This window comes from Bemisia tabaci, chromosome 8 (assembly GCF_918797505.1).
Source record: "Bemisia tabaci chromosome 8, PGI_BMITA_v3".
NCBI classification, from domain to species: Eukaryota; Metazoa; Arthropoda; class Insecta; order Hemiptera; family Aleyrodidae; genus Bemisia; species Bemisia tabaci.
Window position 1 is genome coordinate 34,975,956 of NC_092800.1, and position 26,295 is coordinate 35,002,250.

A 26,295-nucleotide genomic window follows, 5' to 3' on the forward strand; every position below is an offset into this window, starting at 1 on the left:
ATGCAACTCATGTAAAGTCTTTAATGAGCGCTTACAGCTTTCAAAAATTGATAATCAGTCAATTTTCAGTTTTTTCACGATGAGGAACTCACGTCTCGTGTATGTAATTGGAAAAATACGAAATACCATTTTATGTCACACTTTGGGCGAGGAAGGAGTGACCCATTTATCACTCTCTATTTTCTTATCATCGTTGTTGCCCTTTGCTATAAACATAACCTATAAATCAAATCCACCGGGATTTGAACGTTTCTCGGCGTTTTCTGACCCTAGTCAGTTTAATATTAAAATAAAAAATCGTTTTTGGTGATTGTCTATTAGTGTATGTCTCGTTAAAGTTTCAAGGAAGTTTATTTTGTATCACCGAGGTAAAATAATGAAAGATTTCTCAAGTATATAGTAGCTTCACTTCTTACCGTCATTATGCCCTCATGTGAATTCACATGTATTTGCCTTCTCTGTTTTAAGTATTCCTTCCATTCGCTTAATTGATGCCTAGTTAGAAGCACTTATAACCTGAAGTCTTTGTGCCTAGTGCTACACTAAATTTGTAGTCCAGTTCATCCTTTAGGCTCATCTGGAAGTCACCACAGAGGGCATAGCGTTTCAATTTTTGTACCACTGTGTAGAATACAGTGAAGCTGAATCACTGAATTACACAGTAAATATTTTAACAAAGCCAAAACAATATGAGGATTGTTACCTGCCATCCTCCAAATTAATCCAGTAACCTCTGGAAACCTGCCATCAATCACTGAGTGCCGTGCTTCTAATGTTCAACAGCATTCTCCATGATGATCCATCAGATAAGATATGAATAGCACTCTATGAAATACCTCCTCATCCCAATTTCAAAACATACTGAGCATGGTTTGAAAGTTTAAAATCAACCTTTCCATATCAGAAGCTTACATCAATGTCCCACAATTAAAACTTTATGTTTGCAAAAAGTCTGCTTGTTAAACTGGCCTTTGAAGAAAAATTCTACGTCTGGAGAATAAGTAGTTTCTTATCATAAAAACCTAATGCCTCTCTTGACACATGGTACATCCAAAATTCTTTAGACAATTTCAGCTCCCTTAAATGTTTATTCAATTGCAAAGCAAATTGAAATCAATTTAGTCGCCAACTTGACTCAAGAAGACTTACGCTTTTTGGTTGACTAGAAGTTAGAATGGATGGTTCTAAAGGACGCTTTTTTCTTATCTATGAGTTAAATTTTCTAATATTTAATGTGTCTATCATATTCTAGGTACATAAAATTTTGATGAAAAAACTTGTACGTACTGCAGTGCTTGATGTTTGAATCTACCTTTCTATCGAATCTGATACTTAACATTTAAAATGCTGTCCATCTAATCGTAAAATTCAATTTTACTTGCTGTCACATACTTAGATTTCCACTTATTCCTTGTATTTATGATGTACTCACGTTTCTTTTTCCAGAAAATGTCTGACGATGAAGATATTTTATATATTAAGAAACAAAAAACCTCCCATTATGGACCTCTGGATGACAAGCTCCGACCAACATCCATGGACCATGATGAATCTTCCCAAGACTCTTCGAAGGGCATGGATATGGACAATATTCACATTTCTAATGGTTAGTTTTGGAAGCAGTATTCATCTGTTATGGATATTTCTTTCACAATTTCTCATTTAAATTTACAAAACGAAAACCCTAGAAAGCCAGGGAATTAATGGGAACCTAGAGAATTTTTGACTAACTGACCATATAGCTGCAGAAAATGAATAGGCATGTTACAAATTGAGAAGGTTGAGAACTTTTTTTCTCTATTTTTCAAAGTTTTTTTATTAATATTTTTCACAAATGGTTTTTGAGCTATGGGGAGCACATAAAATCACCTCTTCATTATTGAGTAGGAAAATTCCAGCTCTAAAATATCAGTGATTGGTATAAAATTGTAGAGGCATCGTCAGATAAGTTGGCCATTGTTTACTTTTGGTTTGCAGGTGTTTTCGTGTCACTACTATCCACATGAAAACATCTGACTCTTGCAGAAGCGAGAACACACGTTTGGATAGGTTTTTTAATACCTTCAAACCTTACAACACTTCAAGTTTTAGCCTCTCAGAAATCATAACCACCTGAAACTTGCGGATCACAATTGATGAGTACAGTGGCGTGGCGTGAATGATCGATTATCGATATATCGCCATTTGAAGCTATGGTAAAGAATCGATTACAAAGGTGTTCGCTGCGAACACCCTAATAATCGATCTTTTTTCATAGGTTTGAGTGGCGTATCGATCGATATATCGCAAAGCACGCCACGCCACTGGATGAGTAGTTTTTTTCACGATACGATCGTGTGACGGATGTTTTCAAGATAGATGGTAGCAAACGACGGTCTGTGCAGAGGTCTAAATTCATTGTCTGAGCTTGCAAACCAAAAGTAAACAATGGCCAACTTATCTGACGACACCTCTAGCAATTCACAGTGGGATGAGAGTAATTGGAGATGTACGAAATTAAATTCATCTCGATGAAAATGAGGAGGTCTACAGTTCAATTGTTATGCAAGAGTTTACACCTCTGAATGGTTGACTTCTTGGCTAGATATGTCCAAGATGAATCTCTCTTAAGGAGACAGAGCTAAAATCTGTTCTTTTGGAAGATGTTCTTTTGGCACTGATCTGTGTGCGAAATGGAAATTCGTCTTCCATTTTGTGGATCTACATCTACGAAACAATAATGATATGCCATGGATTTGTGGAACAACAGTGACATGCTAGGAAGGAATCCATGTAACAACCATTTGATGGATTATCAACATGCTATGGATCCAGCATCCAGCAGTGGAGAACCAACGATCGGTTCCCTCTTTCTTCCTTTTTTAAGCGCTGAAAACTAGGCAGTTCCTTCAGCCTTTGAATGACTTTTTAATGTTAGCAGATTTTTAAGTTTTCCAAAAATCTTTTTGTAAACTCACCTTATTTAGTGGTACTTAATTTTCTCACTTAAATTTTCAATTCACTTTGCAGAGTATATGGATTTGGAAGATGACATGGATCGAGATAAACAAGCACTTCGGGAGGAATTTGAAAGGAGGAGAAAAGCTAGACAAGTGAATGTCTCAACCGATGATTCAGAGGTCAAAACTAGTCTAAGGCAGCTCGGTGAACCTATCTGTTTATTCGGAGAAGGTCCTGCCGAACGTAGGAATCGTCTTAGGGATCTTCTCTCCAGGTGGGTATCATAATTAAATGAATTAAAGAAATAAAATGTATTACTTTTGTATAAGAAATAGTTGCAAGGTCTGTGCCTCTCAAATGTCTCCATCTACTTGGATTTCATCTCAAACTATGCTCCTCTTCGTATTCCTGATGTAAATCTGGTTAAACCTATTCACACTTTGACACAGTTCAGCTCCTGCTGCGTCTTTTAACAGCCTTTTGCTACGTCCTCTGCCAGGGGAAAATTTTCAGCAGATTTTTCCTGTCCAGTGGGCAGAGAGACTAGTTGTCAAAGGATGCACCAGGAGACAGGGTAATGGTATAAAGAGAATAAAGTTGACGTATCCAGTTCCGGGAAATTAAACCCATTTCTGTCTCAGACTTGGTGATTCTTGGTTCCACCTGTAATAATTGCATTTTTATTTATATTCCCAACAAAAAATAAATTGAAAACAAATTCTGTAGCATTCTCAAGAGATTAGTTCATTAATTTTTCCTTTTATTGCCCATCCAGGCTTGGAGAGGATGCAATAAAAAAGAAACAAGAGGCAGAAGAAGAAAGAATCCAGCAAGAAAAGGATCAAGAGACCACATGGTATCATGAAGGTCCTGAAGCTCTGAAATCTGCCAGATCTTGGATTGCAGGCAAGTACATTTTTAAACTCAAGTAGTAATAAGCATCTGCTGTTTGTCCTTTTTTCCTTTTCATCTAAAATTGAGGAATTTCTCTCCAGTCTCAAAGTTTCCTCAGTTATTTTTTCAAACATTTCCATTGATACATCTAGCATTACAGAGTCAATTTTATTTTTAATCTAGGTAAAATCCAAAGTCTGACTACTGGCAAACAGGGGTGCAAAAAGTCTCAAAAAGCTGTCCATTTCTTGCAATCCAGCGTTTCTGCCTCTTGGCAAAATTAGCAAGTTGCCTTACCTTTCAACAATCAAAAGCACTCTAATTTTCAAGATGTCTTTCTTGCGATCATGATTTTGCCACACATCCTATGATCTATCTCACGTCCCATCATTTGCCTCACTTCTACTTAAGTCCTCGGATTGCAAAATTAGACATTGTTTGCTCTCTTGGAAGTCAGAAAGTGCGAAATACCATCAGGTTGTTTCAAATTTTTCCCCAGTAACTTATTTCTCTTCGCAGAAAACCGAGTATTGTTGTTTCCTCCATTCGTACACCAAACAAAACTCTCAGAAAATTTAAAAAAATAAAGTAAAATAAAAAAAACTCAAACCCTACTTTTGAAGTTCAATTTTTTTTTAAAATTATTGACAGCTAAAAAATTATACCCTTGGAACTCTCATGTTCTCTTCAGACTTAATTTTCAAATTATGTTTAATTAGCTAGTTTTATTTCCAGGGCATGATTTAAACAAGTCCTTGTGTTTTGATTTATTTGCAGCTTTCTCTCTTCAGCGTGCAAAACAGAGACTAGAAAAAGCAAGGGCGACTGTATTGAACAACGAGACAGCTACCACAGCCCGAAAGCAAGAACTACATAAACGATTGACATCCCTCTCAATATACTGCAGTCAAATTGGCGATACAAGGCCCATAACATTCTGTAGCTTTAGTCCTAATTCTCAACTACTAGCCACATGCTCTTGGTAATATTTTTTGCTCTCTTTATTTCAAGGAGGAAAAATATTTTGAATCCACTAAAAACTTTTAATTGTAATCAAGCATCTCAATAATTTTCCTCCATCAAAAACGCATATAGAATGCACAAAGAACACAAAGTTTTATAAAAAACACCGCAGGCATGCATACATTGCCAATTTTCAAAATTAGCGCATGAATGTGAACCAGATTTTTCATAATTATAAATGTTATAGGGAATTTTTGATAGAATAAAGTAGAAAATTAGGTGAGCTTGAGAAGGTGCTGTAATATGCAAAGTATTCCAATTATGTGCCTATCTCAGTAATCATTTTGATGTTTTGCTAAATGATTTTGAATTAATTGATGTTTGCAAATCAACTCAACTTTTTTACCTAGTGTGTCGCTACTTTTATGGGTGTAATGAAAACTTGATAAGAAAGTTATTCTTTATTACCGTTGCCAATCATTGGAAATATCTGAGAAAATCCATGTGTGGCATCTTAACCACATTATTATCCCAGGGAGACTTAACGGAATCTTTTTTTCAGGAGCGGGCTTATGAAGCTTTGGTCAATTCCAGACTGTGAGCAACAACACACGTTTAAGGGTCATGAAGGTTTTGTGGGTTGTGTGAAATTCCACCCCAAAGCTACAATTGCAGATACGCAAAATACATGTGAGCTAGCCTCCTGCGGATATGATGGCTCTGTTAAACTATGGTCCATGGACAGGTATCTTAGCTCCATTACCTATTTTGAATTTACCTCATTTCTCATTATCTCTAGCGAAATAGTTAGTTAAGTAGATCTCGCAATCATGATTGTGATCATAAATTGTTTTGATGCTTAAATTATTTAGAATAGAGCAAAATAATCAGATCTCCATGACCAGCAAGCCTCTGTGTCCATTGTTACTAGAGGTGTTATGCTTTAAAGAATAAGGTGTATAATGTCATTCACTATATTTCTCGAAAATTAATAACTCTGTTAATATTGAATGTAGAAACTAAGCTTCTGGGTGATCTTGTAATTTTTTTTCCACATTATCTGTCAGGATATCACTCTGAAAAAATATCAGTGAGTTCATATCTGTTTGAATAAATTATTATTAGCGTTAAGTTATTTAGGATGAAGGAAAAATCCAAGTATCATGATTAATCCTATCTCAGAGGAATGAATGCAAGCACTTTAATCATCTCTTTAGCAGTGCTTGATGCAAAAAACCAGAAATGGGCAGATTTAACTAGAATTCATCCAACTGCATTTTTTGGTTGCCTAATTTCCTTTCATCTGTTTTTTTATCTTCAACGAAAAACTAAACCTCTAAGAATTTACCCTATATGATGAAGAATATACTCGAAAAACTTTGTTTCATGCTGCTTAGTTTTTTGATAAAACACCTGAGAAAATTAGGCAAAATCTGATGTACTTGTCAAAATGTTGACCCTGTCTCTCTTCAATTGTTTTTAGAGAAACTGCAATTGCCGATCTAACTGGTCACGACGCCAGAGTTTCGCGGGTTGCTTTTCATCCATCTGGTCGATTTTTAGGAACTTGCTGCTTTGATCATTCTTGGCGATTGTGGGATCTTGAATCAACGCAAGAAGTTCTTCATCAAGAAGGTCACTGCCAACCAGTCTACAGTATTGCCTTTCAAAATGATGGTTCTGTTGCTGCCACAGGGTGAGAGTCGACACTGAAATATTGTTCAGTCGTATACTTTTAAAACCAAAATTATACTTTTCTTCCTTAACTTAAAAGAAAAGTATCATAGCTGCATTTACATAAATTTAAGGTTCTCTCTGTGTCACAAATTGCTTTGCACACATTTGTAACAGCAAACAGTTCCTTACATTGCCCTCACAAAAATCAGGGATGGAGGGATTGTGAAGGCACCTGAAAAGAGAAAAACAGTGGAAAGGCAGGAGGCTATTAGAATTTTGCTTTCATAATTAGTATTATTTCTTCTTACGAATGCACTCATTTTTGTGGAAGAAACCATCAAACGCTCTTTTTTTAAAAAGAGAGGAAACTATTGAGCGCATTACTTGTCGGAAGGAAATTGTGCAACAAACTCTTGTATACAAAGCAAATAGAGAAGCACTCTCTTGCTTATGAAGAAAATTGAGAAGCGCGCTCTTGTATATGAGAAAATAGTAAAATGCTAAGTTGTATATGGACAGGAATGTGAAGGCTGCCTCAAAAAATGTGGAGGCAAAGTATTTTCTGCATCTTTGCGTGAATTGATATTTGTAGACTATTTTTGGTCTATGAGTTCAACATTTTTACTACCCATCTTCATCAGATGAAAAATTGGACTACATCGTCCAACCGGGAACAACAATTTTTGGCTCATCCATGAAAACACGTATGTGTATAGGGAAAGTAATGGCACATGCATTGTGACACACACAGACTGAGCTGAAAATTGTAGTTCCTTTTTGCAAAATGAAGTCCGATTCTCTTCTTAGTCAAATGCAGCAGGCTCCTAGGGCAACGGGAAGCAGAAAATAGTTTTAGGGTACTTTAGTTTATCAAACTCTTTCACCTTCTCTTTCAGAGGTATGGACGCCTTTGGTCGCGTGTGGGATCTTAGAACAGGGAGATGTATCATGTTCATGGAAGGCCATCTGAAATCAATTTATGGGGTTGACTTTTCACCCAACGGGTAAGTTGTCGATTTGTTTTAATTTTCATAGGACTTTCATTGATACAAATTTTTGTAAGTAAGCATATGGCACTCTAATAACTTTATAAAAAGTGAAAATGAAGTTTATGAGGCATATTTAAGCACGTAATTAAACCTCTATTAACTCTCTAATTTCTTTCCGTCAAAATTTGTTAAATGTACGGATAAAACCATGATCAGCTCTGTAGCAATTTTTGGAAGTTGGCAACACTGTTTTTCCTCCATTTAAATGTATGTAAAATAGTCCCTCTACGAAAATCGATATTTTTAATGTATTTAAATGCAGGAAAAACAGTGTTGCCATCTTGAAAATTGCCTTTTGGTCAGCCTAACTTCATCAGACATCGCTAATTTTTTCCTATGTTTCATTTTATAAACAGAAAATGAAATGAAAAAATTGTTGATTTTCTCGCCATCAAAGGTTGATAAGAAGTTGGGGCTTGGGATTATTTTTGCAGGGACTCTCCTGAGTGCAAGTGCACATCCGGATTATCACTCGTTGAATCAGTCGTTGGTAATTTGCTGATTAGTGTGTGCTTTTCTGCTGTGATCGTCGGATTTCGTTTTTCCTATATAAGAAGAAGTTAAGGAGAGTGAGGTGGGAAGAGTTTATGAAGAAGATTATCACAGGGGACGTGTCCCTGGGATAAAAGTGCAATCGTCAGTTTGGATCGCACCTGGGAAACCTCGCCCGTAGAAAGCTCAGAAGAGTCGCAGCAATGTGAAGACAATGTTGACTATCTTCTTTGATCATGAAGGTGTCGTCCATCATGAATATGCTCCCAAATGCTCTACTATCAATGAAGAGAGCTACTGAGCAATTTTACGTAGCTCAAGGAGCCATGGAGAGCGTATTCATGATGGACGACACCTTCATGATCAAAGAAGACAGTCAACATTGTCTTCACATTGCTGCGACTCTTCCGAGCTTTCTACGGGCGAGGTCTCCCGGGTGCGGTCCAAACTGACGATTGTACTTTTATCCCAGGGCTGTACTCGTAAACCCAAGACGCATCCCTTGTGATGATATTCTTCACAAACTCTTCCCACCCCATTCTCTTTAACTTCTTCTTTTTTAGGAAAAACGAAAGCTGACAATCACAGCAGAATAGGACCCACTAATCAGCAAATTACCAAGGACTGGTTCAATGTGTGATAATCCGGATGTGCACCTGCACTTAGGAGAGTCCCTGCAAAAATCATCCAAAGCCCCAACCTCTTATCAACCGTTGATGGCAAGATAATCAACAAGGTCGGATACTTTCCGGACAGACCTCGTACTTGAATTTTTGCGAGAATATTCCTTGTAAGATAAGAAAAATTCGCAGAAAGTTCATAGGCATCTTGTAGTTTAGTTTTCTGTTAAAAAAATAAAACATGAAAGAACATCAGGCAACATGAAATGAAGTCAGCATGACTCCAGTTAAATGCACCCAAATGGTCCTCCAATTTCTATGCTTATTACACTAATCAGCAAATTTTCATGAGTAAGTCTTCTCACAAAAGAAAGGTACCAACAAATTAACTTCCTGACAAATTTTGAGAAAAGAAAGAGATAACTTGCCAAAAAATTTGAAAATCTAGGTAAGGTTTTTCCACCGAGTAAATACATAATGCATCATTTAGACACAAAAGAGAACAAAATTCAATTCGGTAGAATTTTTTTACCCTTGCAAGTGCTAGGCACCTTCAAAGACATCCTCAGAAATGCTCTGTCCGTATTCAATCCTAAAGTCTTCAACGTCCTGTCTGTTATAAAATCTTCCTATAATTAACTCAATGAGCCTTGTGGCCTTGTTTTGGAACTAAGCATCTCATTTGAAGGAAGGCTAAAGTGTATTATTTTCTCACACGCCCACTTATCTCTTTCATTCCTTTTACCTAGGTACATAATGGCAACTGGCAGTGAGGACAACAGCTGTCGAATATGGGATCTTCGTAAAGTAGCATGTGTTTACACGATACCAGCGCATATGAATCTAGTGTCTCATGTTAAATTCCAAGAAGATGAAGGCCATTTTCTTGTCACTGCCTCTTATGACAACACCGCAAAGGTATTTATCTTTCAACTCTTCTGAAAATGTCAATTACAGTGGCAAAGCGTGAATCATCGATTTTCCCATCTGAAGCTATGATAAAGAATCAATTAAAGCAAAAGATCATTAAAGTGTTCATTGCAAATACTCTGATAATTGATCCTTTTTTATTTGTTTAAATGACAGATCAATCGATTAATTGCAAAGCAGGATAAGCCGCTGGCTCTCCTCTGTCAATTTATATAATGCATTTTTTTCCATCTTACTTGAAATCTTATTTTAAGACTAATCATTGTGATTTTTTGTCAATCGCACTCGGTTTTTCTCTTCCATTAGTAAAATATTCAATGAAAATTTCAAGCTATGAATGTGTCTCCTTTTGCTTCAAGGTAATTTTAAGACCGGAAAGCCACAATCAAGATTTTCTCTCCTAGTTTTCTTTTTTCTCACAAATTTTGTCTTGATAAGCTACGAGGGTCATCCAAAAAGTAAGTTCACCCCTTTCATATCTCCGAAACTAAAAGAGATAAATCAAATTGGTAAAAAATGATTTCTTACTTATATCTTCAGCTCTCCATAGGTACTAAGATTTTTAAGTTTGGACCACTGGTTGCCGAGATATTCGATTTTTACATGAACAACTCCCGACCAGTTCCGTCCACCAAACGACGCACTGCAATTTCTGTCACGCTACCTGAATTGACTGTGTTCCTCACACATCTACGTAGGAATAACCAACTCAAATATTCTAAGATTAGCTTTAAAACAATCTTACCTTATTTTTCGACGTAATTTCTAATTCCTACTGATGCATTTTTCATAGCGTTTCTGAAACTTCTTAATGCCGTTCTCAAAGAACACTTTTGGTTGACTCTTGAACCAGCCATTGATTGCTTCCGTCACCTGCTGATCGTTCTCGAAATGCTGGCCACCTAGGTGCTTCTTGAGTTGCGGAAAAAGATGATAGTCACTCGGGGCAAGGTCTGGAGAGTATGGAGGATGAGGTGACACCTCCCACGCAAATTTTTCCGACACTTTTTGGGTCTCTTTCGCCGTGTGAGGTCTGGCATTATCGTGAAGGAATAGGGGACCACGAGACAAGAGACCCGGTCGCTTGTTTTTTATTGCCAATCGCAACGAATCCAATATTCCACAATACCGTGGTGCATTGATTGCACACTCTTTCTCCAAATAATGGACGAGAAGTACTCCTTGAGAGTCCCAGAAGACAAAAGCGACGCGACAGCGCGCGGTGCATCTCATATCAGCGCGTCGTTTGGTGGACGGAACTGGCCGGGAGTTGTTCATGTAAAAATAGAATATCTCGACAACCAGTGGTCCAAATTTGAAAATCTTGGTACCTATGGAGAGCTGAGGATATAAGTAAGAAGTTCTTTTTTACCGATTTGATTTATCCCTTTTAATTTTGGAAATATGAAAGGGGTGAACTTACTTTTTGGATGACCCTCGTAAAACTGTAGGTAGACACCAAATCTTTACTACAATTGCAAAACTACCAAACCTTCTATTGCGGTGTGCAATTCTGCAGCTTTCATGTCTAATTTTTCTCTTTTAAAGAATAACTTCTCATTTTTATGGAACAAAGTTTTATTAATGTTTTTGCGTTACTTTTCTCAGCCTTTTCAAAAATATTCTTTGGACACTTCGTACAAAAATGTCCAGGGATATTATTTTGAGGAAATAGAGAATGAGCAAAAATTTTGGAACACCCTAATCGATTACTATGTAGTTTCTCTGTTAACTTGCATTATGAACTTGTTTACTCGAATTCCCTCTCTCCTCCTTTTTTTGACAAAATTGGTTTTTTCAACTTTGAAAATCAAGGCCACTAGAAATGGTATGATTTAGAAAACAGTGTCACATGTTCTCTCCTTAAAATCGTATCTGAAAACGATTCACCCAACAGGAATTTAAAAACTCAACTCCTGAAAAAGGTATCGTCAAGAATTTTTTACTGAGACTTAATAGAATTCAGATTACATGTACAGATGATGTCATTTGTATTTTTGCCATCTAACCAATGTTAATGGGTCAGGTGCGCTGGTCATAGAATCGTGTTTTGATGCTTAATTCATGTAGTTTAGCCAAAAATAATAAGATCCGTTCAAACAGCAACTTTATACATTCGATATTAACCTAGATATCACCCTTTGAAAAGTCGCGTTTTTGACGTCATCCATCGCAGTAGTGACATCGTTGGTTTCTTTCACCTTGCTCTCATCCAAGTTTCACAGTGAGTAATCCGTGCAAATGTGTGTTTCCCTGATTGATGAAAGCGAGGTGGAAGAAACCAAAGGTGTCACTACCGTGGTGGATGACGTCAAAAACGCGACTTTTCAAAGGGTGATATCTTGGTTAATAGTTAATACAGAACGTACAAAGTTGCCGTTTGGACGGATCTTATTATTCTTTGCTAATCTACAAGAACCAAGCATCAAAACACGATTCTGTGACCAGCACAATTGACCCATTGTCGACTTTAGTATATTGTTCAGGAGAAGATTGCCATACTTCCTGGTAAATGATTTGTTTTCTTTGTGAGATTCCGAAGAGAAAACATGTTCCTAGTGCTGTAATTCACACCTTGTTTAAGGACCCGTTGCTAAGCCTAACATCAGCGATTAATGTTTCATACTGACTCAAACATATGTTTTAAATTTTGTTTTACACAGATTTGGTCCAACAAAACATGGCAACCAATGAAGACTCTCTCTGGGCACTATGGTAAAGTTATGGGCATGGATGTTTCCCCAGATTCAAAGTTTATCGCAACATGTTCCTACGATAGAACGTACAAACTATGGGCTCCCGAGTAGTACTCTTTACCTGTACTTACGTTTTCTAGCTAGAATCTAATTTGATGACTGTGATGTTACTAGTAGTATCTCGAATGTATTTTATTAATGTTTGTAAGTTCCACCACAAACGTATCCTTATAGAAACTGGATGCCATAGTTATTTTGATGGTTTGTGTGTCCTCAACATTGCAGATAGCACTGATTTTCTTTTATAGACAGTGTGTCACTGCGTCGCACCCTGTAACAATCATTGTTTGATTAAGTTTCACCCTTATTTTCTGAAGGTTTTTAAAATCGAACGAATTGCATTTGGACCGCGTTAAACAGAAAGGAACCAAGCCACATCGGCCATTGCCAAATTTAATCGAGCAATTTAATTTTTTACATGGAAACGGATGTACGGATTTTCGTGCAAATTTCAGTGGATTTTCTCTACAGTACAAAGCAAATTCCTTAAAATTTTCAAAGGAATCCACACAAACATTCTCTTGTAAAAAATTAAATTGCCCAATTAAATTTGGCAATAGCTGATGTGGCTTGGTTCCTATCTGTTAAACGCGGTCCATTTATAGATTGAGTGAAGAATCCACTTGATTTTCTTAATACTTTCTTTTTCCCCGCTTGAAAATCGCTATTTTTCTCGAATCAACAATGACGATTCAATGACCAGGTAAAATCTTTGTCCATCTCCAGAGTTGCAGATAAGATTCACACCATTGCCTGATGGTCCTCTTATGAATTTTGTAGTTGTAAGTTGGAATATTGATCTCCTCTTTTCAAGATTAAATGAAAGGAATTATTTTAATTTTGGGTTTGTGTTTTAAACAGTTCTACTAATTAATCTAATTGAATTACTATAATTTTGAATAATCCAAAATTGAATCACAAGAATTGAATCCTCTGAAATTTGGGTCACGAAAAATTGAGTTTCCACACATATTTTTCCATGCGTCTTTTCCGCTTTTGTTTTTAATCTTTTGTATATCAATATCAAATACATCTACATAGTTTGTTTTCATCAGGTTTCAATTTGTTGATTTTCAGTAAATGAAACTCTCTGCTGTATCAGTTATTTATTCACCTGGTATCTTCATCGTATCCACTGAACCATTATAGAACCGTATTTTTCAGAATACGCTGATTACCTTTTGCAACTCAGTAGCAGGGTTGAATGTCCAGTGTTGTTTATATGATAAGAAAAATACTACTCATGTTTGTCTTAAATTCATAAATCATCTACTGCTCTTTTCATTTTTCAGTGAAGTGAAGTAGACATCACCAATTATGTCTCAAATGCTGTGAAGTAACTGTTTTTTATGGATCGTACAAAAATCTCTTTTTTTTCTCTCAAAAAAATATTAAGCCACGCATACCACCAGGCAGGTCTGATTTTAGTCTAATAAAAAACCATATTTCCAGGGAAGACACGATCAAATATGAGCAACATATAGCAAAAGGGAACCAAGAGGCGTTTGAAAAAAAAAAGAAAAAAAAGTTTCTGCCCGCGTGGAAGCATATTTTCTTTTGTTTAAAAGCTAGTGTTCGCAAGAAATATTTAATATGCCAAAATTTGACCTGAATTTTATTTTTTACATTGAGCCTTATGAAGGGATGAAACTCCAAACCTATTTCACTCTGCTCAAGATAATTTCATTTGGTTGCATTTTTCTAAAAACTCTGCCAATTTTTAGGTACTCTGAATCTTTGTATATACTTTAAATGTATTTTTTTTAAGTCAAATAAAAAAAAAAATATTTTTCATGAATTTGTTTTTTCTTTATCTTCTCTTTATTACTACCTATGATCAATCAATTAATAAATCAATCAATTAAGTATGTATTCTGATAGGAAAGTGTATGTACTGGCCAGTGTGGCAACTACACGAGGCAGTGATAATAAAATGCACCAAAAATCAGGCTTTCAGTTGTTCTTTTGTCCTTGCAAAACTGGTTGTTCTATGTTAGAGGGTGAAGAGCCTTCTTTAACCCCCAACGTACATATGCTTGTCGGTCAAGATGACCAATTATTATTTTGGAATGAAGTTTATACAAAACTACCGTCCAAGGAAAATCACTGTCGAGCAACTGGGTGCTGCGTGTCATCATTTGTTTTTACCCATCTTCTTTGACCTAAAATACTTGCAATTAAATGCAGCAATGGATTTAAAAATAAGTCGAGATGAAATTAGATAAGATTTCTGGAAGATTTACAGGAAACAATTTGTCATGCTTAAGAGGAACGTCCAAAAGCCATGAAAAAGAAATTGCTCGCGTGAAAAACAAATCAATGGTGAAGTAAGTAAAAAAGTGCGGGGTCTCCAATTGTGGCTCCATTGATGTGACGTGGAAAGTTGACTAATGTTTTATTTCTTTTTCTCATAAAAATAGCAAGTCTCCACTGAAAATTCCCCGTATTCATTCAATAATTTTCACCGAAAATTTCAAGTTGATATTTTCATTACAGTTTTCTTCTAAAAAAATTAAAACATCAAGGATTCTTAAATGTGGCAATGAATGAATGCTTGTTTCACTTCAGGCTTCGAAATGAATTTCTTGAATAAATATAGATTTTTATAATTCATAATATTTAGTTCTAGCTTATCTATGGTGACTTTTAAACTTTTGAATAAGCGATTCATATGCTTGGTAATGAGAATAATTTACAGATGATTAAAGGATTTTAGTCAGACTTTAACATTTTTTAAAACGCCTCGAATACGCTAAGCAGCAATTGTCGCAGCAGATTTGTTGTGCGTGCTGATTTTAACTCATTACATACTCTCCAGTTTGAAGGCGTTTGACACACGTGTGGGTGCATCTAACCTAACGCACTCTATTGGCGGAAGAACGAAGTTTAGTGGTTATCTCCGCTTGATTGTTTACTAACAATTTGTTATCTGACTTTTCAATTTTTCCGGAGAATTTCATGTATTTTGCCGAAGTTATTGCAATTTTTTCAGAACTTTTTGCTTCTGTGCTTTCGTCTCTTTTAAGATTCGAATGAGTTCTAAGATTCCATTTTCAATTTGTGCTTCTAATCAAACGGACGGACACACCAACTACATATTGTTAATTTTTCCAACGCTTTGCGTCCCATACTAAATCAATGAATGTCAGAATGAGTTGAGTAATTAAACAATTATTAATTACACTTACGGAAACTGTCTGATTTTTGCTCATCAGGAGTTCTGTAAGTCATCCCAATCCTGCCTCAACCTATGTCTACGTTTGAAGTTCCACAGTTTGGGAGAAGTGTTTAACAGATTCTCACCCAGTTAGTTTCTAGCTGATCATCAAGATTCATCCGAACAAACGAAGCAGAATGCCCTTCAATTCAGATGAGCCAAAACCAAGTTTTCAACCATCAAACAAGGTATGTGCTTGCAAAATTTTCCAACAGCATGAGGATAAGTAAATCTACCATGAGTCCTGCACCTTGTTGGCGTTTATTTTTCAGAATACGATATAAAATTTTTTGGCTTTGAAAGAATTCTTCTCTCGGGTGGCTAAGTGATTAGGAGTCCAACATAAGCCCTGAAATTTGATTAGACCATGCCGACGCAGATTTGGTCGGACCTGTTAGGTTAGGTTTGTCCAGGCATGGAAGTCGCTTGCTACATTAAACATGTTGGCAGCAAGCAGATCGTCAACATTTTTATTTCAAAACTTTAAGATATTGATATACAATGAATCCATAGTTAAGACAATACCCCCTAGACTGACCATACCTAAACATTGGGAACTCATCTGTGAGTGTGTGAGTGCATCAGGTTGTGAGTTTTTACACAGGACCTTATGGGACGAGGTGAATAAGTGAAATTAAGAGTAACATGAGATGACTGGTGACCTTAAGTGATCTTTTCTTGGAAGTATAACATTCGTGGAACATAAATACCAAAAATTTGCCACTGAATCACTTTCCTGGCAGAGAATTTAAAACATTCAAGTGGATAACCACATCCCCCTCCCCTCCTCTCCATTCCGTTGACGGATGCAGTCCCTATGTAGTATGTACTTCCACTATTAAATTTTTTTTTTCCCACCCAGAAACAGATTCAGCCGCCGAAGTTAAATGCATTCAAGGCCTTCATACTTGAAGTTTAAGGGAAAAAATTCTTCCCCCATCAAATGTACTTAAAGGAGTGAAAAATAGCTTTTTTCAGGTTTTCCCCATAGGAGCCGTGTAAAACGTTACAACCAGATGTATTTTAACCTCAAAACAAATGTGTAGGTATGGTCAGTCTAGGGGGTATTGGTTAAGATAGGGTTTGTTCTGTCATTCTGACATTGTTTCAATAAGTGGTCCACCTTCGTTAATTTTCCATTTCCACAGTGCTGCGTCGCTGCTCGCGAAAACCAACTGATGATTGATCCAGGGTGACACTGATGCTGTTCATAATTTTATAAATGCCTGGTCTTCTACATGATCGCTTGCTTGATAGTTAAATGGAGACAAGTGCTTACTTATCTAATGCAAGTTTGTGAAATGTGAAACTCAAACGAGTAAGATGAAAATCACTCCGAAAGTGCTATACGTGTGACAACATCAACCCTTCATGCAAACACCTTTTTTCAGGAGTTTAATGTTGCGTTTAAACACATGCTCGTGCAAATTATTTTGACTTATTTAACTCAAATCAGCGAAGATTGCCTAGTTTTAGCAGTGCTTATTTTTTTAACGAAAGAAAAGGCTGTATTCTAATTCGCAAAATCTAGGGAAAATGCAAAAAGTGTTTCAGGGTGTTATGATGTTTAGTTTTCTGTTAAAAATAGAAAAATTAGAGGAAATTAGGCAATGTCAAAAGCAGTGAGGTTGCTTCTGATTAAAGTATTTAATCCATTTCATGTTTTCCACAAAACTTTTTTGCTGTAGTAGTTTAGAAATCCTTGGCTTCTTCTTCTTAAATATTGACCCTTTTTTTAACATCTCTCTCACACTCATTTCCAGGTCAAGGTGATGTCAAAACCAATGCCACCCCCAAGTCGGGGCGGTTCATACATGGGGCAGCCTCGGAGTGGAGGAACATCTGGAATGGAGGGTTCAATGTCTGTCAACTCAATTATGACAACCAAAGAAAAACAAAAATACATCGAGGACTACAACTTCCAATATTGTGATGAAGCCTCCAAGTATGAAAAAATCGCAAAAATCGGTCAAGGAACTTTTGGGTGAGCCATTTTAATTTTCTTTATCCAAGTATTGTTGGATGTATGCAAAAAATGACGATTTAGTCGTACAGTTCAAAACATTCAATAATAATAATAAAAAAAAAAAAATTCCTCGCAATTTTTTGTGATTTTATTTTTCCAGGACTATTGAAAAATATGCACTGAAAATTTCAATAGAACTGTCTGTTAGGTTCCCTTTTTATAAGAAAAATATAATCTGAGATGAATAACATATGGCAATCTGATAAGTATATTTTTTTTTACTTCAGGCACCAATTTACGCCATAGCCTTCGGAAAAATAGCTTCAAGGCTAGATTTTCAGTAAGCCAGGAAACTGGAGATCAATTTGAAAGTATGAATTGTCCATTTTTAACCTCAGAAAATGTCTAGTTTAGAAGAAAAGAAGGTCTGCTCAGCAGCATTTTTAGACGTTGCGCAGGCCTTCGACAAAGTATGGCAACTAGGTCTTCTTTACAAGATCCGAATCCTATTGCCTGAAAACCACTACCACCTCTTAAAATCTTACCTGCATAGTAGGAAGTTCAGGGTCCGGTTCAACAACTCATACTCGGAAGTTTGCTTGATAACGGCCGGTATACCCCAAGGTAGTGTCCTAGGACCTATCCTTTATAATATATTCACTAATGATATCCCAAAACCTACAGAAGGCTTTATAGGCACCTTTGCAGATGACACATCACTAGCAGAAACTGATAAAAATCTAATCCTAGCCAATAATAAATTACAAAATTCATTAGATAATGTTACTAAATGGATAGAAGAAAACGGCACTAGCCTTAATGCTCAAAAATCAAACCATATCATTTTCACTTATAAAAAAATTACTCCACTACCAATTTTCCTTAATGGAGAACAGATACCCATAGTTCCAGTTACTCGCTCTCTGGGAATATACCTAGACTCCAGACTAACATTTAAAGACCACATTAAAATCAAAATTAAAGAACTAAACATCAAATACAAAAAAATGTATTGGCTATTAAACAAAAAATCCAAACTCTCTATTAAAAACAAACTTTTATTATACAACCAAATTCTCCGACCAGTGTGGCTCTACGGATGTCAAATATGGGGCTGTGCTAGCCTCTCAAATATAAACAAAATTGAAAGCTTCCAGTCAAAAGTTTTGAGAACAATAATAGGCGCTCCTTGGTTCGTTAGGAACGAAGACATACGCAGAGAATTGGAGATGCCCACAGTTAAAGAAACAATTAAAGAAACGGTTATCAAATATGAAGAAAGGCTTCATTCTCACTCAAACAGCGAAGGTCTTGAACTTTTAAACACCTCAATCGTTAATAGACGGTTAAAGAGAAGAAACATCTTCGACTTACCGGCACGATTGGGTAATCTGGTTTGAGTGCTACCTGTGTGTTGCTGTTAGTACTAATTGCCTAACAACTAGTCTAGGGAACAGGTCGCTGTACCTAGCCTAACTTAATGGCGAGGACGAACAACACCAACATAGAGGGACGACGCACCGACCGGAATAAGTTTAAAATGACAACAACTCAAAAGTAATTTATAACTCTATTTATACTCCTGTTAAAGATAATTAAAATTATATACTTATATTTATTTCACATAATTTTGATATTACATATCAATAATTATTTATAATAAGCAAGAATGCTTATTATCCGCTAGAATTACTTTTAAAACTCATTTATATTTAATAATAAGTCAATAGATACTAAGAATCATAGTAGTAGTAGTGACATATTTGTATTGTTAATATAGCAATAAATTAATAAAAATAAAAAAAAAAAAAAAATGTCTAGTGTACTCAGGAATGTATCAAAAATAATTTAGCTCATGATTTGCAAAGGAGATGGAATATTGGTGCCACAGAAGAATATAAAAGCTCAGCCCTCCATTCTTCTTTCAAAACATAGCATTGACAAGATACCTGAATTGTTGACATATCCTTGTGTGCTTGCAATCTTTGTGTTTTTTAAGTATAATTCTCTTTACCCATTAATTCTGACCGTCTAAAACTGCGAAAGATGTCAAAACATAAAGCATACTCTCGTTAATTGTATTATTCCCATTTGTCTTGCTACTCTGTTACCGCATGTGTTTTGGATTACTCAATTCTTCTCTAAAGTTCTACTTTTAAGTTCATAGATGTAAGTTTCCTAACAAAAGGTCTTTAATATCACATCATTTCTTGGGTTCCTTTGCAGGGAAGTCTTCAAAGCTAAGGATAGGAAGACGCAGAAAAAAATTGTAGCAATGAAAAAAGTTCTTATGGACAATGAAAAGGAAGGGGTAAGTAATGACCTTTGCCCTGACTACTCTGTTCTCTAGTGGGAGGAGTAATTTTTTGGCGTAAAGTGGAAGAATGCCCATTTTCATTGCAATGTTTCAGAATCTGCAATCATGTTTTAATGTTCTCAAATATAACTTAGAAAAACGTACTCTTGAAACTTTTCGTGAATAATTTTGTACAAGTAAAATAACTACAGAAAATTTCACGAAAAACTGTTGATTAGTTTTTTAAAAGGGAAAACACAACATGAGCAGCAATTCAAGTTGCAATGGAAAACATGCATTTTTCGACTATATAGGCTATGTAAAAGTGCATTAAAAAAACTCTCATTGCTAAAATATTCTCAACCAATAGCTCTTAAGTTAAAGGTTGTTTCATTTGCAGAAAAGCAAAGACACACGAGTCCTGACCAATAAAGACAGGAGTACTACAGCGGCTACTTTCCGTACAATGTAGGAGTTTACAGTTGATGCTAAGTCAATCAGAAGACTCATGAAGTTCAGTAGAAGATCTATATCTTTATCCATGCTTCCGACGGTGAGGGAAAACCAGGAAATGTCAGGGAAAACCTGAAAACGCTAAGGAAAATGACAAAAATGCCAGAGAAAATTTGTCAAGTCACCTTTATTTGCTTTCAAGAATTGGTTTGATGTCTCAAACAACAAAGTCTGTCTGAAAACAATTTCAAATTATATCGTTTTAATCATCTGGCATGTTTTCAATTGTCACCTGAGAATTTTACTTAAATGTGTCAGGGAAATCAGAAAAATTTTGGGAAATTTCATTAATCACATCGTAAGGCAACCCTGTCAATCCCTGCATTTGGTTTTCCTAAATGAATCAAGACGATGAATATTCTGCTGAGTTCATAGAAAATTTTTTAAGTTACGGACGTAATGGCACATGATTGGAAAATTAGCTTTCACGTCTATACTTAATCAAGAGCAGCATTCACATATATATATAATGAAGTTCTCTTTTTATTTGTTTTCTTTTTATTTAATTTCAGTTTCCAATCACCGCCCTCCGAGAAATCAAAATTTTACAGTTGCTCAAACATGAAAATGTAGTCAACTTACTGGAAATTTGCCGCACCAAAGGTAATTTCACAAATTTTGTATCATTTTGACCCTAGATCTCCTCAGTTTTGTTTAGTGATTGGTGCGTTCTAAATAATAGTGTGTAATATTAGTGTAAACATAGTGTCAAATGCTGCCATGATAGCAAAGAGAGCAGTAAGTGAATGCTGGGATAAGCCTCGAGACACGTAAAATCATGTGCTAACCATGACTCATACAGAAACGGACTTACTGCTCTCTTCGCTATCATGGCAGAATGGATGGAAAAATCAAAATAGGATGAAATGAGAATTGTTCAGTATTGCACAAACCTTCTCTCTCTTGAATGTAGTCATTTATCAATCACTTACGTTGGTTTCAACTAACTATAAAAGAAAAGAGAAGAAAAAAAAGAGGAAAAAAATGCATAATTTGTCAGCATCTTATCAGTGTTAGCACGATTTTTGCAAAGTTGTGTTTGTACTTAAAATGAAAGTTAAAGTCTCAAGGTGAGAAGCAGTAAAACTTGAGCAACTACTCAAATTCAACAAGAAAAAATAAGTAGAAATTAAAATGACGCCCTACCATCCTTGTGTACCTTAAATCGACTCTTTTCATTTATTTATTTATTACGAATTGGTACATTAGCTTGCATGATGAAACGTCTTAATACAAGTCAAATTAGAAAATAATTACAAAACAACTGTGTCACCAATCTATAAATATCGAAGATAAAAGAAATCAATTCTAGGTCAAGTGTATATCTTAATGTAATTATAAATTTTTACTTTTCCAGCAACGTTATCGAACCGTTACAAAACTACTTTTTACCTAGTCTTCGATTTCTGTGAGCATGACTTAGCAGGACTCCTTTCAAATATTAATGTCAAATTTAGTCTCGGCGAAATAAAGAAAGTAATGCAGCAACTGTTGAATGGCCTGTATTATATTCATAGCAACAAGGTAGACAATTTTCATTTTTGAACTTCCTTTTAATCCCTTGGTACATATTTTCTCTATTCTGTTAATGGATATTCAACACCCAAAATTACACTGAAAAATATAATTAGCTCTATGGTGATGTCTTTTTTGGCAACAAATCGATGTTAACCAGGTCTTTTGGCTGAGAATTTAATCCAACTTCAATATAACACCCAGAAACAATGTCGTCCTCCAATGCTCAGTATCTAAACATTCTCTACCTCCTTGAAAATTTTCCGGTTCTGTTGCAAATAATGTTTCTCTTATAATCTTAAAAATTACAATAAACTATAGCGAAAAATGTTTTTTTTTTTTTTTTACAACTATTCATCGTCAATTCTTAAAAACTTCCATGGTGTTTCTTTTCTTTGCGATGCAAATTAGGAGGTATTTTCAAGGAATGATATCGATTCGTTCTCCTTCAAAAAAATACAGTGGAAGCGGCCCTTTTTAAACACCACAAACAAGTTACGTGGTTTGGGAGTTTCACTGTCGATACTCTTTGCTGCATCTTTTCCTGAATATCTTGTATGATTTTACAATGTTCCGAACGAACCATTTTCGAACCTACTTGTTTCATCTCCAAAATTTTAATTAGCAGTTGAGAGTCTGGAATACCACGATAAGTGCCCATCCTGCTTTTAGCACCTTAAGTAACTACATAGTTGCACGGTTGAAACTTCATTTTCCTTTTATTTTGATGAACTTTAACCTCTCTGTACAGGCTTTTTACAGATTCCATGATGAGAATTCACCAAATTAAAAAGTGTGAATGAGGAAAGTGCTAAGTTTAAACCATGCAAATTTTTAACTATAAAATACTATAAATTTTTCACTATAAATTTCTGGATGTTTAATTTTCATTATTTTTGTCATATTTCCTCAGATCCTGCACAGAGACATGAAAGCTGCCAATGTGCTCATAACAAAGACTGGTATTCTAAAACTAGCCGACTTCGGACTGGCTCGACCTTTTAGTTTTTCTAAAAACAGTGCTCCCAATAGGTTTGTGACATTCATATTTAAATTAATTATCGACATGAATTTTGAGATCACAGGGTTTCCCAGGGTTGACCCAAAAAATTTGAGGATTAATTAGATCCCAAAATAAGAATTTTTTGTTCTTCGTACATAGGTCGGAAAGTCAAACTTGTTCAAGTTACAATGATTAAAAGTTGTGCAAAAAACGTTCTGAGCCTCTTTTGGATGGTATGGCTTTCCTTTGCCATTCTCAAAGCGGAATTCTGATTTGAGCCGATAAAAATTGTCTAATGAGTGTTTTTCAAGGGACATTAAACTTACAAGCCAAACTGCGAGACATTAGTTATAACTTCAGTTTTTCAAGATTGTTGCATCCCTTTTTTTTCTTAAAAGAGAACAAAACTTACTACAAGTGAAAATTTCCTGACCTATAAACCTAACATTCTGCACTTAGAAGTGAACAAGTCCAGAATTTTTGAAGGAATAATGTGGATTAGTTCTCTGTGTAGGTTCAGAATAAAGTCGGGCACCATTGCCACTAGCCTATCACAGCTGCCCACAGCAACGGCCTGCACCTATATATATGCTCTCATCACACTATCAAACTTTTCATGCAACTCTTGGATGCAACTTGTCGAATGAAAAGTTGGATAGTGTGATACTGACGAGATAAAACGACAATTTGATGAAAAATTGAACGGAAACTTGCGCCAATTGGATGGAAAGTTGAATGAAAAGTTGGAACGAAATCTTCCTACTGACATGAGCTGTATCTTCGCGAACCGCAGGCTGATGACGATCACACTGCAATGGTAATTGAATCAAATTTTTTTGCGTCCAACTTTCCATCCAACTTTTCATTCACTTATATCGGATGAAAAGTTTGATAGTGTGAATTGGGCTTTATAGTTATCGTCATGGACCGATGTGTGTTCTACTAATCATATAAGAAGATCTGATCTGAAAGCACTTAATTGGGTTCATTAAATTTTTCAGGTACACAAATCGAGTAGTAACTCTATGGTATCGGCCACCTGAGCTTCTTTTAGGCGATCGCAATTATGGCCCACCTGTAGATTTGTGGGGCGCTGGATGCATAATGGCTGAAATGTGGACAAGGTCACCAATTATGCAAGGCAATACCGAGCAACAGCAGCTGACATTAATATCTCAACTCTGCGGCTCTATTACCCCTGAGGTTTGGCCAGGGGTTGACAGCTTAGAATTGTATACTAAAATGGAATTACCACGCGACCAAAAGCGAAAAGTAAGTTTTTCACTGTTTCTTCGTCTGTTAAATTTTGCCATTATCTCTGTTTTGTCTTGTCTCTTCATTTTTCTTTAATTGAAGAAAGAGTTTTTTTGTTTTTTTTTGGTCGCCATCTCAAGATCTATTTTTTAACTTGCCTGTCTTCTGGAATTGCGATGCCACAACAAATTTTATCAAAATTAAAGTGAATGGAAATTTAGTCTCCATGCACAAGTTTTTGATTATTTCAGACTCGTCAATCAGAAACAGGGGAGCTCAAGCTCTTATATGAAGAAATTAGTCCAGGAAAATGCGGATGTTGCCAAAAGTCTTATAATAACCCCCTTCAAAATTTAACTCTAAAACTTTCAGACTTCTTAAATGAACTTGCTGCAAAAATTCTAAATTTCTCAGAGCTGATAGATGTCATCAATAGATGGATAGGTTGATAGATAGATTGATCGATGCGTTATCAGTGGTCAATATTAACTCAAAATACATTCAGCTGTGTTATACTATCCTCTAAATGTTTCCTTCAATTTTGCTGTACTTTACAAATAACTCGTAATGCCTGGCAGGATCGTCTGTACAGTGATGAAGTTGCTCATCTTTTATTCCGAAAGAACAAGAGATGCCGGTATTCATCAATGTACAGTTACTAAAGCCTCCTGTTAAAATATTTTTTAAATCATAAATTAGTATTTTTTCAGTCTTTAACCAATTTTTTTTTTTTTTCAGGTGAAAGAAAGACTAAAACCATACGTCAAAGACCCATTCGCGTGTGATCTTCTAGACAAATTATTAGTATTAGACCCAAGTAAAAGGGCGGACTCCGACTCAGCTCTTAATCATGATTTCTTCTGGACAGACCCTATGCCGTGCGATCTGTCAAAAATGCTGGCTCAACACACGCAAAGCATGTTTGAATACTTAGCTCCCCCCCGAAGACCCGGCCACATGAGGCCGCACCACCAGCAAGCTGCGGTTATCAACCCCACAGCTGCCCGAGCAACAACTTCCTCCGTCGAAAGTGGCTATCAAGATAGAGTATTTTAGTTGTAGCTTTCCTCTTGCTTTCAACACCGGCTCTGTGTTGTTTGTGAGTTTAAGTTATTTTCAATCGGGGCCTTTTTATATGATCTGATCTATTTTTGTTCATCATTTGTTTTCGGCCTTGTTGCTATCGTTGAATTAGCTTAGGTATGTCAAGTGCTTTTACCTACGAAGCCTTCTAAATGGGCCACTAGGCAAGGTCTGAATTTGAAATGAACATCACATATTTCCTCTCCAAAATTTTATATAGAACACGATTTACACAAGGAGCAGTGCAGAATTCAGCTCTTGAATGAGATATTAATAAGTATTTTCAACACTGATCCAACAAAAGTTAGACTCATAAATGATGTCATCTCTATTTTTGTCCTTTAACCAATCTTAATCGTGTACACTTTTATCTTGTTTAGGAGGTGATTCCTAGACTTCCCATCGTGGGACTTGTTTTTCTCGTAAAATTTTGAAGGGGGACGTACTAGCGTAATACTTCAATTCATAACTTGTCTGCAGACCCATTGAAAGACGTATGAAAAAGGGGAAAAATCATCTCCTTTTAAGAGTTGAATTACTAAAAAATTGAAGGCTGGATTTGTTATTTTTTCAGTTTTGAGTATTTTTCAAAAATATGTATGTACTATATCAGACAAAACGCCCAGTAATTATTTTTCATGAAGTAAACAAAGCCAATAAAAAGATGGGGAAAGAGCCACTCGCTGTTTTTCGTTCCGGGAAATAAAAAATGTCGAAAAATTAGATAAAAAACTGAAAGAAAAGCAAATCCTATCAGAACCAACTCGGAGACAAACTGCAAGTTTATAAATTAAAGGATAGATGAAGGGTATCAAGTCTCATTCATTTTAGGGAAACAAAGGTTGAGCAGCTGTCAAATCATAGTACTTAATCATCCACTCGGTTCTCAACCAAATGTCTCTCTTAATCAATTATTTAAATTATCGATAGTCTCCTTTCTTCCCATTTCATCAAAATAATGAGTCAAAATGTGATATATTCTAATAAGTGTTAATATAAACGTATTTTAAATACATTCTAGGTTTTACTTAAAAAAGTGTAACCTCTAACTGGTGCAATTTGAATTGACGGGTGAGAACAAGTCAAGAACAGGCACTATAAAAGGCACCGCAAGGGTAAGAAAATAA

The 26,295-nt window shown here is 35.8% G+C and overlaps 2 protein-coding genes across 2 annotated transcripts; both read left to right on the plus strand.

Moving 5' to 3' along the window:
* Positions 1-208: 208 nt before the first annotated feature.
* U4-U6-60K (U4-U6 small nuclear riboprotein factor 60K) lies at positions 209-14,119 on the plus strand. Its single transcript, XM_019041081.2, has 10 exons — positions 209-368; positions 1,447-1,606; positions 3,010-3,214; positions 3,716-3,846; positions 4,612-4,816; positions 5,360-5,542; positions 6,281-6,493; positions 7,371-7,478; positions 9,385-9,553; positions 12,229-14,119. Exons 2-10 carry the CDS (start codon positions 1,450-1,452, stop codon positions 12,370-12,372), a joined length of 1,515 nt encoding a protein of 504 aa, XP_018896626.1. The 5' UTR covers positions 209-368; positions 1,447-1,449; the 3' UTR covers positions 12,373-14,119.
* Positions 14,120-15,190: 1,071 nt separating this feature from the next.
* Positions 15,191-26,295, plus strand: Cdk9 (Cyclin-dependent kinase 9). Its single transcript, XM_019041077.2, has 8 exons — positions 15,191-15,726; positions 17,302-17,522; positions 19,731-19,815; positions 20,826-20,916; positions 21,671-21,837; positions 22,742-22,860; positions 23,833-24,103; positions 24,824-26,295. The coding sequence occupies exons 1-8, from the start codon at positions 15,676-15,678 to the stop codon at positions 25,139-25,141; spliced, it is 1,323 nt and encodes a 440-aa protein (XP_018896622.2). The 5' UTR covers positions 15,191-15,675; the 3' UTR covers positions 25,142-26,295.